This window comes from Bufo bufo, chromosome 3, assembly GCF_905171765.1.
Source record: "Bufo bufo chromosome 3, aBufBuf1.1, whole genome shotgun sequence".
In the NCBI taxonomy this organism is placed as follows: Eukaryota; Metazoa; Chordata; class Amphibia; order Anura; family Bufonidae; genus Bufo; species Bufo bufo.
The window spans coordinates 34,749,002-34,768,685 of NC_053391.1; the positions used below are offsets into that span (position 1 = coordinate 34,749,002).

A 19,684-nucleotide genomic window follows, 5' to 3' on the forward strand; every position below is an offset into this window, starting at 1 on the left:
CTCTGATATGGCTGGTACAGGCCCCCCCCCTTTCTAAATTCAGTTCATAGGGCCACTGCCAGGTGCCCCCAGTATGGCACAGCTCCTGCTAGGCTGCCACCCTCTCTGTATAGATTTTATTTTATTTTTGTGGGGTGTCGGGTGTTGGGCTCCCATCAACCTAATATTGATGACCTATCCCGAGGACAGGTCATCACTATCAAAGTCTTGGATAACCCCTTTAAGTTCATGCCTCGTCTTTTTAGTCTTGTAATCCTTGATCTCACTGGAAAACACATGAACGTCTCCTGTTGCCATTTGGCAAATATGGAGGCTCGTGGGATTATTGCGCCTCTTTTCTCTTCTTGTTCTTTTCTGCTTTCTTCACTCCCCTGGGTTTATTTATTAATATTTAACTATACAGTTATGAATAAGGATGTCTATTTGTACTTAAACTCATTTTGTATTTCACATGGTCATGAACGGGTTAACTGTCCATGCCCTGAATGCACAACGGTTTCCTGGAATGTTCTTCCAGGAGCTCCTGAAGGTGGACATCCTGTCCCGATTGTACAAACAGGTTTTCCAGCAGGAGATCTAAGCTATAAATTATACCTGATTCTCCACAGAGGTGTCCAGTTACCTCAGCAGCGAGGACTGGCCCACCAGAGTAGCAGAAGATCCTCCGGTGGGTCCAGGGCCTGATACCTTCGTGGGCCCCAAAGACCCTTTTAGAGGGTTGAGTCACCAAGCTTAATGGCCGGGTAGATTTGAGTGTTTGATCATTATCGTTATGATTTATGGGCGTAGGAGCTGGAGGTATTATGTGTGAGATCCTCCAAATTATTACTAGTTATATGTATGATTTGTTAACCCTTCATTAAGCAAAGCGGCATACAGTACCTCTCGACTTTTGAAAATGGCAAAGAGGGACAATACGTGTTTCATGCTAGACCGCGCCGCTAACTTCGTCCTAAGCATCCAAACTATTCACATCCAGTCCCCTTAATGACCCACATAGTAATCATTCTGCCTTTGTGCCAGCACACAGTAGTAATGCCCACACTGTGCCCTCTTTTCACTAGTTAGGCCCCTCACAGTAGTTATGCCCATATGTGCTCCTCACAGTATATATTTCTGCATGTGCCTCCTTCACAGTAGTAATGCCAACATTGTGTCCCTCACAGTAGTGATGCCTACATATGCCCCTTCACAGTAGTAATGCTCACATATTCCCCCTTCACAACAGTTATGTCCAGATGTACTCCCTTCACAGTTGCCATGCCCAGATGTGCCCCCTTCAAAGTAGTTATGCCCAGATAGGCATTGGGGCTGATATGAGGCACTGGGGGGCTGAAGAGGGGAACTGCGGGCTGATATGAGGCACTGGGGGGCTGAAGAGAGGCACTGGGGGCTCAAGAGAGGCTGCTGGGGGGCTGATATGAGGCACTGGGGGGCTGAAGAGGGGCAATGGGGGCTGATATGAGGCACTGGGGGGATGAAGAGTGGCACTGGGGGCTCAAGAGAGGCTGCTGGGGGGCTGATATGAGGCACTGGGGGGCTGAAGAGGGGCAATGGGGGCTGATATGAGGCACTAGGGGGATGAAGAGGGGCACTGGGGTCTGATATGAGGCACTGGGGCTCTTATCTGAGGTCTGATTGGGGGTCATTCACATTGGGCTCTGATCTGAGGTCTTATTGGGGTCTTATTAACATTGTGGATCTTATTGGCGCTGTCAGCTGAGGTCTGATTAACATTGGTGGTCTGACCTCAGGTGTAATGAAAAATGTTTTTTTTTTATTGCCCCCCCTCTAAAACCTAGGTGCGTCTTATGGGCCTGGAGCATCTTATAGGGCGAAAAATTCGGGTAAGTTTAAAAGTGATTTCTTCTCCCTTCATTATATTGATAGTGCGGGTCTGTATGTATGTATGCAGAATGTATTTGTGTATATACAGTACAGACCAAAAGTTTGGACACACCTTCTCATTCAAAGAGTTTTCTTTATTTTCATGACTATGAAGGCATCAAAACTATGAATTAACACATGTGGAATTATATACAGTATAAACAAGTGTGAAACAACTGAAAATATGTCATATTCTAGGTTCTCCAAAGTAGCCACCTTTTGCTTTGATTACTGCTTTGCACACTCTTGGCATTCTCTTGATGAGCTTCAAGAGGTAGTCCCCTGAAATGGTCTTCCAACAGTCTTGAAGGAGTTCCCAGAGATGCTTAGCACTTGTTGGCCCTTTTGCCTTCACTCTGCGGTCCAGCTCACCCCAAACCATCTCGATTGAGTTCAGGTCCGGTGACTGTGGAGGCCAGGTCATCTGGCGCAGCACCCCATCACTCTCCTTCATGGTCAAATAGCCCTTACTTTCAAAGTTTTCCCAATTTTTCGGCTGACTGACTGACTTTCATTTCTTAAAGTAATGATGGCCACTAGTTTTTCTTTACTTAGCTGCTTTTTTCTTGCCATAATACAAATTCTAACAGTCTATTCAGTAGGACTATCCACCTGACTTCTCCTCAACGCAACTGATGGTCCCAACCCCATTTATAAGGCAAGAAATCCCACTTAATAAACCTGACAGGGCACACCTGTGAAGTGAAGACCATTTCAGGGGACTACCTCTTGAAGCTCATCAAGAGAATGCCAAGAGTGTGCAAAGCAGTAATCAAAGCAAAAGGTGGCTACTTTGAAGAACCTAGAATATGACATATTTTCAGTTGTTTCACACTTGTTTGTTATGTATATAATTCCACATGTGTTAATTCATAGTTTTGATGCCTTCATAGTCATGAAAATAAAGAAAACTCTTTGAATGAGAAGGTGTGTCCAAACTTTTGGTCTGTACTGTATATGTGTGTGTGTATGTGTATATAATATATACATACATACATGCGCACGTGGCGTGTATGTTTATGCTTTAGGGTGCACACCCTAAAGCAATAGGCTGCGCACGCCTATGGCCACGTCACAGTAGTTATGTCCACATGTGCTCTCTTCACGCCCCAGAAAAGAATATACTCCGTCTTACCTGCCCTGTGTTCGGAGCTCGGTCTCTGAGTCACGCTGCTGCAGCCGAGGAGAATGGAGAAGTGAGATCATGAAGCAGCTTTATGTACCAGGACTGGAAACAGTGATGGGAGGGGGGATTTCATCATTGTAAAGAAACGAAACTGAAACTATGGCATCTTCGGGGAAAGGAAACCTGCCCAAGCCTGAGATATCTGCAGACTCATAGAAGTAGATGCCACTGCTAGGAGGGGATGCTGGGAGTTGTAGTCCATGGACGTTACAGAGACATGTATCACACACAAGCAGGGATGCAGTGAGAGTTGTCTGGCCTCCTTAGCAGTATTTGGGGTCAGACTTGCAGACAGAGGGGGACATTTATAAAGAACAGTGTTTTCCACGCCGGTCTTGATTAAATTTTGCGGTGCCAGAGGTTGCGCCAAATTTATGTAGAGGCCTCTCAACAATTTGCCGCATCCTCCGTGAGGCTGTATAAAATCTACGGCAGCCTCCTTGCCGCCATAGATTCCTGTCTTTATTAATGGCAGAAAACTGGGGTGAATGAAGATAAATGTGGCGGATGTGCAGCGACGCCCCCTCCTCGTCCCCTTTTCTCGCCACTTCTTAAGATTGGCACAAATTTTGCTGCAGATGTGGCGTGTGACAAAATCTGCAATTTCTTTTACGCCGCAAGTAATGATGTCCTGTGACATGAGGAGACCCAGCTTTGTGTGGAGAAGAAAATCAAGAAGCATCACTTCCTCTTATATCACATAATAACGGCCTCGACATGCTGGGAGTTGTGGTTCCTTTCTCTTATTCCTCCTGCCTGTAATGTCCTCTAAAATCACATAATAACGGCCTCAGCATGCTTGGAGTTGTAGTTCCCTCCTTTTACACCTCCTCCTGTAATGTCCTTTGATATCACATAATAGCCTGGACATGCTGGGAGTTGTAGCACTCTCCTCATATCTTCTTCTGTAATGTCCTCTGATATCAAATAATAACAGCCTGGACATGCTGGGAGTTGTAGTTTTCTCCTTCTATGCTTTCTCCTAGTAATGTCCTTTGATATCACATAATAACAGCCTGGACATGCTAGGAGTTGTAGTCCTCTCCTCCTATACTTCCTCCCTGTAATGTCCTCTGATATCACATATTAACAAACAGTATATGCTTGGAGTTGTAGTTCCCTCCTTTTATACCTCGTCCTGTAATGTCCTCTGATATTACATAATAGTATGAACTTGCTTGGAGTTGTAGTCCTCCGATCTTATATCTCTTCCCTGTAATGTCGAATAGCAATCTCTTGGAGGCAGCGAGGAAAGGATTTAATTATCACAAGGAGGCCGCATGGTCGGTGAGTAAAGCAATGATTTATCTTGATTTCTAGTGTAATTTAGCTTTCCACCTTAATTAGAAAAGGGTTAAATGCGCAGCTAAAACCGCAAACATAACTGACATGCTGAGGAAAACATCCACAAAGTGTACATGAGGTTTGTGTAATCCCGTACACTTTGCTGGTACTGTACTACTCTGCGCATATTCCGTTACGTGTGCAGGTACCCTATAGCTTCCTTTCTGTTTGTCCTGTTGTCACCCACTGATGGTGTGATGTCCTCCTTTTGGGGGTGTGACGTCCTCCATTTTGGAGTTACGAAAGTGGCCCCCCTTCTGCAGTACACACACAGTAATAATGCCTGTTATCCATTACGGCCTGGGCCTCATCCCTTGGCCGTGTTCCCTCCAGCAGGTGTGTTGCGGAGACATTGCCTGTTGAACTGAGTAGAAGAGCACACGGCCTGAGGATCATCCCCGGCCTGTCCTTGTCTACTCATCCCACCAGGTGCATGGCGCCAGTTAGGGTGAGCGGGATGTTCTCCGGTCATCGGGAGAGCGGGGATAGGCGAATATTACTGATTGTTATTCTATTTGCACAACTTGGGGCCATCACATATTAGGAGGAGTACTAATGTATGGGGGCATTAGGAAGAAGCCCCGGAAGAAGCCAGATCACTGGCGAAAATGCGTTGGGTCAGGAGGTGGCTGAGAGATCGACACACCACTCAGGGTATGCTTATCAATCCTTTTTAATAACCAAGTCTTTTTATCCTCACATTTGCCTCCATTTCATTTTGTCTGGGGCTCATTGTCCTGAGGTGTCTTGGTGTACTGTCTTCTCTTCACTAACTATTGCATAGTTTGTTAATGTGTGTGTTCATATGTGTGCCTTCAGCACCATCTAATGACCTTTAGCTGTAAGTGCATCTTCTGCCTTGTTAAACTATGCATATTCATTAGGTCACCTGACTTCCTGCTCACAGTGCTTTGTGGGAAAGAGACAGGCACCTTCTTCCTTTTTCTCTTCACCTCATGGAAGGAGCAGCTGCACATTGTGTGTCTCTTACTAAAGCATCGTCGGTAAGGGATTCATGTTTTTGCATAAGTTTTGTGTACATTGTGCTGTATATTCAGTTCTTGTATGTTCATTTTCTTATAGTTTACCTTATCTACTGCCGGTTAATAAAAACCACAGATTACAGAAACAAGTCTCATCTTATTAACTAGTAGAATGGTGATATCTGCCTGTTGAACTGCATACAGACCCCGGGGGTACATGTTGTAAGAACAGGACAGTAAACGACGACTTCTAGCGAGAGAGACGCACCTGACTACACAGAAGTCTGTTACGGTCCACGCAATATCTGCAAACGGACACCACAGCGACTTCTATACAGTCCAGTGCTGCAAGGGGATAGCTGCTTCAAGCAATGTAGACACATTTGATTGCATACTGTGACCGCTCTCTAAGCACAGCGACCGGCATTCCACAGCACAGTGGTCTCCACGCAGTTAAGTGTCTTCACTAACATCATGTCGCGTAGCACAGTATCAAGCTACAAGACAAGATCAGGGAAGGACTGTTCCACCAAGTCGTCTTCCGTTAGCAATGCAGCCGCCATTGCCCGTGCAAAGGCAGAAGCCGCGAAGGTCAAAGCAGCCTTTGCCGAACAAGAAATGAAGATGAAAGAAGAAAGGGCTGAGAAAGCAAAGCAACAGGTCCTCTTAGATGCAAAGCTAGAAAAGCTCGCCGTAGAGAAAGAAACGGCAGCCGCCATAGCTGAAGCAGAGTTCTTGGAAGCAATGGAATACCAGAAAACCGAAAGTCACCGCAGTGTGCTTAGTCCAGAACTCGGCCAGCAAGATCCTGTACAACGCACTTCAGAGTACGTCCGTCAACACTCTAGACCAAACAGCAATGCTGATCCATTCCCAGGAACCGAAGATGTCACCTATGCCACAGAGGAATCATACCGTCCAAAAGAAAGAGTCACGCTCGGAACCCAGTCCTACAAACAAGAGAGCCCAGAGCCACGTGACAAAACTCCAGCTAACTTCCCTGTACACCGAGGAAGCCAGCTTCCAGTCCAGCCTGCAGAGCCACCTTATCCTACAAGACGGTATGACATGGACTGGCCTAAGTCAGAGACTCCATACAGGTATGATCGCCCACCACACTCTCACTGTGACTTTCCACCTCCAACCAACCTTCGTAGTAACCAGAGCACAATAGACTTTGCCAGGTTCTTTACTAAACGAGAGCTAGTTACAAAGGGACTGGCGAAGTTCAGCGATCGCCCTGAAAACTATAGAGCATGGCGGGCCTCCGTTTATAACATTACAAAAGACATGGGTCTGTCATGTAGTGAGGAGATAGACTTCCTCGTAGACCGGCTTGGAAAAGACTCTGTAGAACATGCCAAGAGAATCAGGGATATTAATATAAACTACCCAGAGATTGGCCTAAAAATGATCTGGGATAGACTTGATGAATGTTATGGTTCTGCAGAGGTCATAGAGGATGCGTTGTTTAAAAGAATTGACAAATTCCCTAAAATATCTAGCAAAGGGTTCCAGAAACTTAGGGATTTAAGTGATCTACTGATGGAATTACAGGTTGCCAAAGCCGAAGGGGATTTACCGGGGCTTGCTTTCCTCGACACTACCAGAGGTGTCAAGCCTATTGTATTAAAGCTTCCCCACAACCTGCAGGAGAAATGGGTCTCCCACGGGTCAAGGTACAAACATACCTACAATGTGCCATTCCCTCCCTTCAGTGTGTTTGTTGACTTTGTAAGGCTAGAGGCTAATATTCGTAATGACCCTAGCTTTGATCTATCACAGTCTTGTGCCACTCCCTATGACCACAGACTACACAAAGGATCAGTGGCGGTGCACAAAACTAACATTTCACCTGCAGATTCTTACAGGCATTACAGCTCCGCCAGCCGTGAAACAGTCATCGCAAAGCCTTCCTCAAGGAGAACCGCATTTGCTACAAGTGCTGCTCATCAACATCACATATTGCCAAAGACTAGGGCGAGACCTCGATGCGTATGAAGGATCGTTTTCCAAACATAAATCTACCATACGGAAAAAGAACCTGCTTTTACCTATACCGCACCACTTTTAACGTTGTAACCATAATATTTTGCAACTGCGGTTTCAGATAATAGAACATGTATCACAACCCCGTAGAGCTGGTGACAGGGTTAAGATGTTGAAGAAGCGTGAATCTTACTGGATTCACACTTTGCAAACATTGGAGCCCAAGGGCTTGAACCGGGACTATGACCTCCACAGCTTCTTGTGAATCTTCAGTTCTCTAGATATTTGCTACCATTTATAAACTCTTTCTTTTTGTATATAAAAACATTTACCATTGTTGCAAATCAATGTATCAAATAACTTGTTTTCTTTTTTCCTTTAGAAAACCTGAAGACATCCCAGCGGCATCATTAATCTGCAACTTTATTTAACCCTACCATTGCCATTACGAAATATTCAGCATTTGAATTGCCAATTGATTGCGGCTGGGATCTTTTCTTCATTTTCTTCATCTGCTTTATAATTTAATTGTTTAATTGCTTTGTTGATTTGGTTACTATGGTAATGTGATGTCACTTCCGCCTTGGCGGGCTATTTAAATGCCATGTGTTCATTACTGTTTGTATCATATCCTATACGTTTGAGAAAGGCTCCAGATGTGAGTCGAAACCCGTCACGGATTATATGTGACAATAAAGATTTTCTTTCTTCAAGAAACAGTGTGTGCCGGTCTTCCTTTACTATATTTATGAGATCGTGATCTCGGACGAGAGCACCACGCTATTTGTTACGGAGTGCCGGCTGATCATCATTTTCTTTATATTGCCAAAGACTGTCAGGTTAGTGTAAAATGCACAGAATGCAACAACTCAGATCACAACACGGCCCTACATCCTGGGCCTTTTGCCATGGACCTCATCACAGAGTAACAGTGCCAGAGAGCATGGCGGGGAGGAAAGTAACTCTGAAGCTAACCCACCAGCAGTTACTTCACAATGCACTGAAGTCTGTAAAGGACTCATAGGCGGCAGGTCCTGCTCAAAAATCTGCCTAACAAAAGTATACCCAAAGGGCTGCAGAGACAAAGCCATCAATGTTTACGCTATCCTAGATGACCAAAGAAATTCGTCCCTAGCCAATTTACTTTCTTTGACATTTTCAACATCAAAGGGCCCAACACTCCTTATTCTCTAAAGACTTGTGCGGATACTGTAGAAACAGCGGGGAGGAGAGCTAGTGGCTAACTAATTGAGTCCACAGATGGTAAGACGTGTCTTTCCTTACCAACTATTACTGAATGTAATCAAATCCATGCTAATAGACACGAGATCCCTACACCAGAGGTAGCCATACATCACCCCCATTTACAGCGTATAGCCCATCTCTTACCAAAACTTGATCCTAACGCTCAGATAATCCTACTCCTAGGGAGAGATATCTTACAAGTTCATAAAACTAGAGAACAGATTAATGGCCCTCATCATGCTCCTTATGCCCAAAGGCATGACCTAGGATGGGTCATAGTAGGAGATGTCTGCTTAGGAAGCATACACAAACCAACTTCCATTAATAGCATGTTTACAAGCACATTAGATAATGGACGTCCCTCTATCTTCCAACCATGTAAAAACAACTTCCTCATAAAGGAATTGCCACATAGTACTCAACTACCTTGTTCTTTCATAGACTCTAGATTACCTCACCTTTATTAACCACCTCAGGACCGCCGTACGCAGGATTGCGTCCTGGCGGCGGCCCTGTTGTTCTGGGTGGACGCGCCGGCGCATCCTCTCGCGAGAGGCGAGATTTCCTGGGAACGTGCGCACACAGGCACGCGCGTTCACAGGAACCGAAGGTAAGCGAGTGGACCTACAGCCTGCCAGCGGCAATCGTTCGCTGGAAGGCTGTAGATGCGATTTTATTAACCCCTAAAAAGGTATATTAGACGCTGTTTTGATAACAGCGTCTAATATACCTGCTACCTGGTCCTCTGGTGGTCCCTTTTGCTTGGATCGACCACCAGAGGACACAGGCAGCTCTGTAATAAGTAGCACCAAACACCACACTACACTACACCCCCCCTGACACTTATTAACCCCTGATCACCCCATATTAGACTCCCTGATCACCCCCCTGTCATTGATCACCCCCCTGTCATTGATCACCCCCCTGTAAGGCTCCACTCAGACGTCCGTAAATCCGCAAAACACATACGGACCTCTGAATGGAGCCTTACAGGGTGGTGATCAATGACAGGGGGGTGATCAATGACAGGGTGGTGATCACCCCATATAGACTCCCTGATCACCCCCCTGTCATTGATCACCCCCTGTAAGGCTCCATTCAGACATTTTTTTTGGCACAAGTTAGCGGAAATTGATATTTTTTTATCACCCCCCTGTCATTGATCACCCCCCTATTAACCCCTGATCACCCCATATTAGACTCCCTGATCACCCCCCTGTCATTGATCACCCCCCTGTCATTGATCACCCCCCTGTAAGGCTCCATTCAGACGTCCGTAAATCCGCAAAACACATACGGACCTCTGAATGGAGCCTTACAGGGTGGTGATCAATGACAGGGGGGTGATCAATGACAGGGTGGTGATCACCCCATATAGACTCCCTGATCACCCCCCTGTCATTGATCACCCCCCTGTAAGGCTCCATTCAGACATTTTTTTGGCACAAGTTAGCGGAAATTGATATTTTTTTATTTTTTTGTTTTTTCTTACAAAGTCTCATATTCCACTAACTTGTGACAAAAAAAAAAATCTCACATGAACTCACCATACCCCTCACAGAATCCAAATGCGCAAAAAATTTTAGACATTTATATTCCAGACTTCTTCTCACGCTTTAGGGCCCCTAAAATGCCAGAGCAGTATAAATACCCCACATGTGACCCCATTTTGGAAAGAAGACACCTCAAGGTATTTTGTGAGGGGCATGGCGAGTTCATGTAAAATTTTATTTTTTGTCACAAGTTAGCGGAAAGGGAGACTTTGTGAGAAAAAATAAATAAAAATCAATTTCCGCTAACTTGTGCCAAAAAAAAACAACTTACGGAATACCTTGGGGTGTCTTCTTTCCAAAATGGGGTCACATGTGGGGTATTTATACTGCCCTGGCATTTTAGGGGCCCTAAAGCGTGAGAAGAAGTCTGGGATCCAAATGTCTAAAAATGCCCTCCTAAAAGGAATTTGGGCCCCTTTGCCCACCTAGGCTACAAAAAAGTGTCACACATGTGGTATCGCCGTACTCAGGAGAAGTTGGGCAATGTGTTTTGGGGTGTCATTTTACATATACCCATGCTGGGTGAGATAAATATCTCGGTCAAATGCCAACTTTGTATAAAAAAATGGGAAAAGTTGTCTTTTGCCGAGATATTTCTCTCACCCAGCATGGGTATATGTAAAAAGACACCCCAAAACACATTGCCCAACTTCTCCGGAGTACGGCGATACCACATGTGTGACACTTTTTTGCAGCCTAGGTGGGCAAAGGGGCCCACATTCCAAAGAGCACCTTTAGGATTTCACAGGGCATTTTTTACACATTTGGATTTCAAACTACTTCTCACGCATTAGGGCCCCTAAAATGCCAGGGCAGTATAACTACCCCACAAGTGACCCCATTTTGGAAAGAAGACACCCCAAGGTATTCCGTGAGGGGCATGGCGAGTTCCTACAATTTTTTATTTTTTGTCACAAGTTAGCAGAAAATGATGATGATTTTTTATTTTTATTTTTTTTCTTACAAAGTCTCATATTTCACTAACTTGTGACAAAAAATAAAAACTTCCATGAACTCACTATGCCCCTCACGAAATACCTTGGGGTGTCTTCTTTCCAAAATGGGGTCACTTGTGGCATAGTTATACTGCCCTGGCATTTTAGGGGCCCTAATGCGTGAGAAGTAGTTTGAAATCAAAATGTGTAAAAAATGCCCTGTGAAATCCTAAAGGTTCTCTTTGGAATGTGGGCCCCTTTGCCCACCTAGGCTTCAAAAAAGTGTCACACATGTGGTTTTGCCGTACTCAGGAGAAGTTGGGCAATGTGTTTTGGGGTGTCATTTTACATATACCCATGCTGGGTGAGATAAATATCTCGGTCAAATGCCAACTTTGTATAAAAAAAAAGGGAAAAGTTGTCTTTTGCTGAGATATTTCTCTCACCCAGCATGGGTATATGTAAAAAGACACCCCAAAACATATTGCCCAACTTCTCCTGAGTACGGCGATACCACATGTGTGACACTTTTTTGCAGCCTAGGTGGGCAAAGGGGCCCACATTCCAAAGAGCACCTTTAGGATTTCACAGGGCATTGTTTACACATTTTGATTTCAAACTACTTCTCACGCATTAGGGCCCCTAAAATGCCAGGGCAGTATAACTACCCCACAAGTGACCCCATTTTGGAAAGAAGACACCCCAAGGTATTCCGTGAGGGGAATGGCGAGTTCCTAGAATTTTTTATTTTTTGTCACAAGTTAGCAGAAAATGATGATGATTTTTTTATTTATTTATTTTTCTTACAAAGTCTCATATTTCACTAACTTGTGACAAAAAATAAAAACTTCCATGAACTCACTATGCCCATCACGAAATACCTTGGGGTGTCTTCTTTCCAAAATGGGGTCACTTGTGGCGTAGTTATACTGCCCTGGCATTTTAGGGGCCCTAATGCGTGAGAACTAGTTTGAAATCAAAATGTGTAAAAAATACATGTGTCAATACATGTGTCAATTCCCCTTCGTGATCGTTACCTTGTTGTGGTGAAGGGGCTTGCGTATCACAATGAAGCGACCACCTCTATGAGTGTGTTGGCAATAGCAATGTTGGCACACCCCAGATAATAAGGTCGTTGCTTCATTGTGAACAGACCAAAAGCGATCGGCTGGATAATTTTGCATAGAAAAAACATTAATTTTCTTTGTGATCATGTAAGGTGATCATTAAAGCCTACTAGGCCAACAATGGGCCCACACTGCAGAATCATTGTTTTCTGGGTCACTTAACTGTCACTGAACTACCTCAGCACGACCAAAGGCTTTGAAAAACCCCCATCGCCTGCAATCTCCCAAACGTGTGCACGAGCACAGTCATCACTACACCAAGATTGACGCATAGAGGTATAAAATCTATGTCATGAGTGTGTCAACTATTGACAACTCTTTGCGGTTGTCTAAAATCTATTCCATACACGTCCCCTGATAGGGGACGTAACAGGGATTAAACTGATAGGAATAGTACTACTTAACACACCTTATAATAATAATAATACTAGTGGACGTAACAGGGATTAAACTGATAGGAATAGTACTACTTAACACACCACTCCTATCTGGTGGCACAGTAGATTGCATGCGCAGTGCCCCAAATTGGACGTAGGAGGACCGACCAAGCATCTTTTTCCATCTCCCGGTCCTTTCGGGAACCCTTGGTGTTGTACGTGGCTGGGTGGAGGAAGAGACCTTCAATGACATCAGTGAGGACAAGGAACGGGACATGGCTAGCTTGGTATCCAACCTTGTGCAAATGGGGAGTTTGCGGTTGTGCAAATGGACTGTTTGCGGTGCGTTAAACGGGAAGTTTGGTCTGTCACTGTGAAGCGGGCGTAACCGTTACACTACCTGATCGATACAACATCATACCTGATGTTTTAAAGCACGTTATTCCAAACAATTTAGGAATGTTAGGTGATTTATGCCCTTTATGGATTAAAACCAGACTCTGCGTCAAATATGTAATTTTCCCATGGGAGTTTTGCCTTGGATCCCACTCCAGCATGCCACAGTCCAGGTGTTAGTCCCCTTGAAACAACTTTTCCATCACTATTGTGGCCAGAAAGAGTCCCTGTGGGTTTTAAAATTCGACTGCCTATTGAAGTCTATGGCGGTTCGCCCGTTTGCGAACGTTTGCGGAAATTCACGTTCGCCGTTCGCGAACGGAAAATTTTATGTTCGCGACATCTCTACTTAAGGACACAGTTTGGTTCACGGGTCCTGCTTTTCTATACAAATCAGAACATTCTTCTGCCTGTGACTCATATGAGCTGTTAGATGCAGATTCTGACAAAGAAATCCGCCCCCAGGTATCTGTGTGTGCTACTTACTGTAAATTCGTACAATCAGCCTGGTAGCCACCTTTTCATCAGGTTTTCCACCTGGAAGTCACTTGTGCGAGCTATCACCGGCCTAGCACACACAGCCCGCAGAATCTTGAACTCTATCTTCCTACAAGTGGGCAATGCTAGACTCTCTTATGAATGCCTTACAACCTCTATGGCCGAAGTCTCAGCCATTATCAATGCCAGGCCTCGGCTCCGATATCAAATGACCCAGGAGATCCAATACTGCTTACGCCTGCCTCTCTACTTACCCAAAAGACTGGTATAGCGAATGCTCCTTCCGGAGAGTTTGGCACCAAAGATCTCTACAAACGCCAATGGAGACAAGTGCAAGGCCTTGCCGACACTTTCTGGAATAGGTGGAAGAAGCAATATCTTCCTACTTCACAAACAAGAACCAAATGGCACACAGTTAAGCCCAACCTGAAACCTGATGATGTTGTTCTTGTTAAAGACTCTCAGGCTCAAAGAAATCATTGGCCTTTGGGCCTCATTACTAAAGTGTTCCCAAGTGAAGACGGACATGTCCGTAAAGTTGAGGACTCTAATAGTGACATCGGCTGATGTCAAGCGGGGAGTGTACTGTCTTCTCTTCACTAACTATTGCATAGTTTGTTAATGTGTGTGTTCATATGTGTGCCTTCAGCACCATCTAGTGACCTTTAGCTGTAAGTGCATCTTCTGCCTTGTTAAACTATGCATATTCATTAGGTCACCTGACTTCCTGCTCACAGTGCTTTGTGGGAAAGAGACAGGCACCTTCTTCCTTTTTCCCTTCACCTCATGGAAGGAGCAGCTGCACATTGTGTGTCTCTTACTAAAGCATCGTCGGTAAGGGATTAATTCATGTTTTTGCATAAGTTTTGTGTACATTGTGCTGTATATTCAGTTCTTGTATGTTCATTTTCTTATAGTTTTCCTTATCTACTGCCGGTTAATAAAAACCACAGACTACAGAAACAAGTCTCATCTTATTAACTAGTAGAATGGTGATATCTGCCTGTTGAACTGCATACAGACCCCGGGGGTACATGTTGTAAGAACAGGACACTTGGTGTTTACTATCTTATAACTTTTTCCCTGAGTCTTGGCGTGCCGACCTCTCGGCCCCTTCTTGGGTCCTGTTCCTCATCTTTGTGTTCCACCTTTGTGCTTCCTTTTTACCATTATGTATGTATTTATTATACATTGTTAATAAAGTTTATCGATTTTCACTTCGTGAAGATTATGGTTCCATTTTTTGGTGATACTGGTGTCTGTTGTGTAAAACAGCAGGCATCCAGCGGCTAAGGCGCCCGCTCAGCTCCTGAGTGGATGCCATCTTTAAAGACCCGACTTCTACATGCACAGCGAAAGAGCTCAGCCACACTCCTGAGCCTTTTGGTTATGACAGTTTACTTTGTTGACCTGGACCTCGGTGTAGTTGCTAAGAAGGTGAAGCTCTGCTTGTCAGAAGTGTAACCACCGTGCCTTATTTAAAGAGAAATACAAATTGGACCTGCTCTTTCTCTAACTCTCCTTCCTGAACTTTGTATGGGGGTTGCACCTCACAACATTATAACACCAGCTGAGGAACAGTACAGCCCGGTGCACCTCCATTTTTAATGTGGTACGCACCAAACAGCAGGAGAGCCAGCCATTGTGAGGGGCTAGACACAGACAGGGGATCATAGGGTGGTATGTTGACTTTGGCAAGTTAAGGAGTAATAAATAACAGACTTCACTGGTTTAGCAAAATCATGGTCACATGGGTGGTCAGCTTCTGCTACTCCATGGCGAGTGTCAAGCTACATACAGATGAGGTCCTGGCACCCAAGTAAAATAAAATTATGGCAGGTCCATACCAAGTGTCGGACTGGGAAACCTAAGGCCCACCAGCGGAAGTGACTTTGGGGGCCCACCCTACAGTTGCATGCAAATATTGCTAGCTCATTGTTAGGCCTTTATGACATAGTAATTTTACACAGAATTCCAGGACACATAACTTTTTAAATAGTAAAACCGCTATTATTACATGGCTTTTTTATTGCATGAACAGTGCAGTATAAATAACATTATTAAAAAGACTTATACAGATTATTTCTATAGATGAGCGAATTTTTCAAAAAAAAATAGTTTTGATCCGAATTTATTCGTGGCGAATTGCGTTAAAAAAGCGGCTATTTCCTGGCTGCAGAGAGCCTTTATAGTCATGTAGAACACTGTGCCTTGCAGTAACACCCATAGGGAGTCTGCTGTGGTAGTGAAATAATACTGTGAGTCCGTATGATATGCAGACAGGGCCGGTGCAAGGATTTTTGCCGCCCTAGGCAAGATAAAAATTGACGTTCCCCTTATCAGATGATCTGCCCATATCATGACATCACATATGTTCCACCTGTTTCTCAGCATTTAAATTAAAAGAGAGTTATATGTTGCAATTAAGCCCCCTATTAAGAATGGTGGAGAATAACTACCATAACTTAAGCCATAGCTAAAGAAACAAGCCTGGGGCGAAAAACAATAAGCCCCCCCCCCCCCCTCCCCCATGACACTTGATGACTTTTACAGAAGAGACTGTATATTGTGTGGCACAGTGTAGGCTATATGTGTATAACAAACATATTTTACATGGAAACTTACAGTTACTTGGCTTGACCCTTGGGGATCTCGGACGCCACTTCAACACTTTGGCCGGGGGCTCGGCGGAGCTGATGTTGTGTTTTATCCTAATGAGAAAGATTTCATAATAAGGATTTGGAGAAGGGGCAGAGGGATAGCAGAGCAGAGAGGCTGGTGCTGCTACTAGGGGGTCATACCATGGGGGAGTAATAAAGCCCACCATAATGCCCCCCCCCCCCCTCAGTAGAAATAATTCTCCTTATAATGTGACAGTGCAAAAAATACCCTCTTGTAATGCCCCCAGTTGAGCTAATGTCCCCATAGTGCCCCCATAATGTGCCAGTATAAAATGCCAGTATATAGTGCCCCCAGTAATTGCCCCCATAGTGCTCCTCTACCCCCTCACTCCTAGTGCCCCCCATAATTTACCAGTATAAAATACCCCTATATAGTGCCCCCAGTAATTGCCCCCATAGTGCTCCTCTCCCCCTTTCTCCTAGTGCCCCCCATAATGTACTAGTATAAAATGCCCCATATATAGTGCCCCAGTAGATGCCCTCAGTGTCCCCCATAATTTGTAAGTATAAAATACCCCTTCTTAGTGCCCCCCGTAGATGACCCCATAGTACTCCTTTCCCCCCTTCTCCATAGTACCCATCATAATGTGTCCCAGTATAAAATTCCCCTATACAGAGCCCCCATATAAAATAGCCGTTCTTTGTGGCCTCAGTAGATGCCCCTATAGTGCCCACCAATAATGTGCCAGTAAGAAGAGCCCCTAATGTGCCAGTAATAAGTGCCCCCATAGATGTCCCCCAATAATGTGCCAGTAAAATGTGCCCTCATAGATGCCCCCCAATCATGTGCCAGTAATAAGAGCCCCCCCACCATCATGTGTCAGTTATAAGAGCCCCCCCATATCATGTGCCAGAAGCCAGAGCCCCCCCATATCATGTGCCAGAAGCCAGAGCCCCCCCATATCATGTGCCAGAAGCCATAGCCCCCCCCCCATATCATGTGCCAGAAGACAGAGCCCCCCCCATATCATGTGCCAGTAGCCAGAGCCCCCCCATATCATGTGCCAGTAGCCAGAGCCCCCCTATATCATGTGCCAGTAGCCAGAGCCCCCCTATATCATGTGCCAGTAGCCAGAGCCCCCCTATATCATGTGCCAGTAGCCAGAGCCCCCCTATATCATGTGCCAGTAGCCAGAGCCCCCCTATATCATGTGCCAGTAGCCAGAGCCCCCCTATATCATGTGCCAGTAGCCAGAGCCCCCCTATATCATGTGCCAGTAGCCAGAGCCCCCCTATATCATGTGCCAGTAGCCAGAGCCCCCCCCATATCACGTGCCAGTAGCCAGAGCCCCCCTATATCATGTGCCAGTAGCCTGAGTCCCCCCCCATCAACATGTGCCAGTAGCCATAGGCCCCCCTATCATGTGCCAGTAGCCATAGGGCCCCCCTATCATGTGCCAGTAGCCATAGGGCCCCCATCCCTATCATGTCCCAATAGCCATAGGCCCCCCCAATCATGTGCCAGTAGCCAGAGCCCCCCCCATCATGTGCCAGCCCAGTAGCCACCAGTATTGACAACAACAAAAAAAAACACTTATACTTACCTCCATGTCAGCGATGCGATGCAGGCTTCTTCCGGCCTGTGTCCCGCGCTGTATGGCTCAGGGCTCAGGCGGCGCGATGACGTCATTGTGCCGTCTGCGCCGGCCTCTGATAGGCTGCTGGGCTAGTGCCTGCAGCCTATCAGAGTAAGGGGAAGAGACACACCTCTCCCTCCCCTGCCCTGCTGCACAGCCATCTGTATCGCTGTCCTGAGGACGGCGATACAGATGACTGGAGATGGGCGCTTCCACAATGGAAGCGCTCACCTCCGGGTGACACGTGTCTCCTGCCTATAGTTAGTTGCGGGCCGGAGCCCCTAAGGACTCTATGGAAGCGCCGGCCCTGCTTACTCGAGCATGAGGGGCGCCGCCGGCCACTTAACCAACATTTTTTTTTTTTAAACCGCACGGTTCCGGCGCCCCCTGCTAAATTGCACCCTAGGCGGATGCCTAGGTCGCCTTACAGGTGGCGCCGGCCCTGTATGCAGATGACAGGCGTCACTCTTAGAATCACTGCTTGGGGGGGTGACAAATCAGGCAATAGCCCAGAGCCCTAGTTCCTTTGGGACCCCAAGGATTGGACCCCCAAGAGCAACCTGAGAGTGGAGCATGTAAACATCACTGCCCTGGGCCACCAGGGACATTACTATTGACCCCTTCAATGTCATACACCACCAGGGACCTCATCATAGCTTTTTATGACAGTTTTGTTTTAACTCATAATTTCAGTCTTCTTGAAGACATTATTGTGTAGGAACTATATGGCAGTGTAGACAGTTATTAAATACCACATGGACATATTTAGACATTGTATGATGGTTATTTGGGCACTAAATGGTAGTATTGTGAGTGTAATTGTAATACATAGATGGCCTATCTTATAAATTATCTGCGATGTGATTTTATGAGTATGCCACATGTCCCACTGTATAATATTGAGTCTTATGTATATGATAATGGCGGCCTTATGGTTTCAAAAAGTTGGTGATAGTCTGTCGTGGGATAAACATCCTCTGTTATAATCCAATTAGCATCTGCCTGTTAGATGCTAGCACCACGCGGTGAGACCACTTGGATCTTTAGAACTGTTCCTCAAGAAATTCATGAAGCTCCTAGACACTGTCATTCTCTCTAAAATCAGTTTGCAGACCCTTTTAATATATACTTTTTATTATTTATACTTAAAATAAATGCCCCTTGTTGGTGGCTTGATGTCATACAGAGAGTGCAGGCCTCCAACCGGCTACTCTTATTGTATAATAGCATCCGCCACGCTTATGACATACAGACAATACAGACTTACCCAGTGTACAATGTGAATTGGAAGGTCAATGGTTAGTGTGGGGATTCTTTCCCTAATACACACTCCTTATAACCTTTGCCCAAGGGGTCGCCCCTGATGGTGGGGTTCCCTGTCCGCGTACCTTCTCTCCTTTCACTATAACACCCTAACCGTGATAATGTGGTGTAAACAAATAACAGATATACGATACTGCCACAACATAAATGATTGTTGTACAATGCAATGCCCCAACGCGTTTCGCCCACTCAAGGGCTCCTCAGGGGGTCTTGGTTCCAATAATACAGACAGTATAGTGACACCTGTTACAGTTTTTATCCTGAAATATATACAGTGACACTTTTTGCAGTGTCTAGGTAGATGGTACAATCACCATATATACATTATCTTATTCGTCATCTCAAGTAGGTATTGCAGACGTCATAATCAAAAATAGTACAACAGACCTTATCAGATGAGGACCGGGTATTGCGCTAGCTCCTATTTTGATGGTAGGTGCTGCTACCTGTAATCCAACATATATAGTAAAGAACAAGTACTAGATACAGGTAAGGATGTATATAGAGAGACCCTTGGTCGAGGTCATACTCTTTGCTTCAACATCCGAGGACATTCAGGTACACTTACAGTTTAGCTCCCAGC

General features: G+C 45.3%; 2 protein-coding genes across 3 annotated transcripts in view; one reads left to right on the forward strand and one right to left on the reverse strand.

Annotated features, from left to right (window-relative positions):
• LOC120994467 (interferon-induced GTP-binding protein Mx1-like) overlaps nucleotides 1-3,127 on the reverse strand; it is a 47,913-nt gene extending 44,786 nt beyond the window's left edge. Inside the window, exon 1 of one of the 2 annotated variants that reach the window (XM_040423067.1) lies at nucleotides 3,023-3,127. In XM_040423067.1, the coding sequence (XP_040279001.1) occupies nucleotides 3,023-3,093 (71 nt within the window). In that variant the 5' untranslated portion in view covers nucleotides 3,094-3,127. The remainder of the gene's footprint in view (nucleotides 1-3,022) is intronic. The other variant, XM_040423068.1, reaches the window with a different exon arrangement.
• A 2,747-nt stretch (nucleotides 3,128-5,874) lies between these two features.
• On the forward strand, nucleotides 5,875-7,842 carry LOC120993608. The gene is made up of 2 exons (XM_040422083.1): nucleotides 5,875-6,500; nucleotides 7,772-7,842. Exons 1-2 carry the CDS (start codon nucleotides 5,875-5,877, stop codon nucleotides 7,818-7,820), a joined length of 675 nt encoding a protein of 224 aa, XP_040278017.1. The 3' UTR covers nucleotides 7,821-7,842.
• The last annotated feature ends 11,842 nt before the right edge of the window (nucleotides 7,843-19,684 follow it).

Coding starts and splice junctions, on each gene's coding strand:
- LOC120993608 (XM_040422083.1), top strand. CDS start 5,875: ATGTCGCGTAGCACAGTATCAAGCTACAAGACAAGATCAGGGAAGGAC. Junction 6,501..7,771: donor AAGTCAGAGACTCCATACAG/GTATGATCGCCC, acceptor TTTTTCCTTTAG/AAAACCTGAAGACATCCCAG.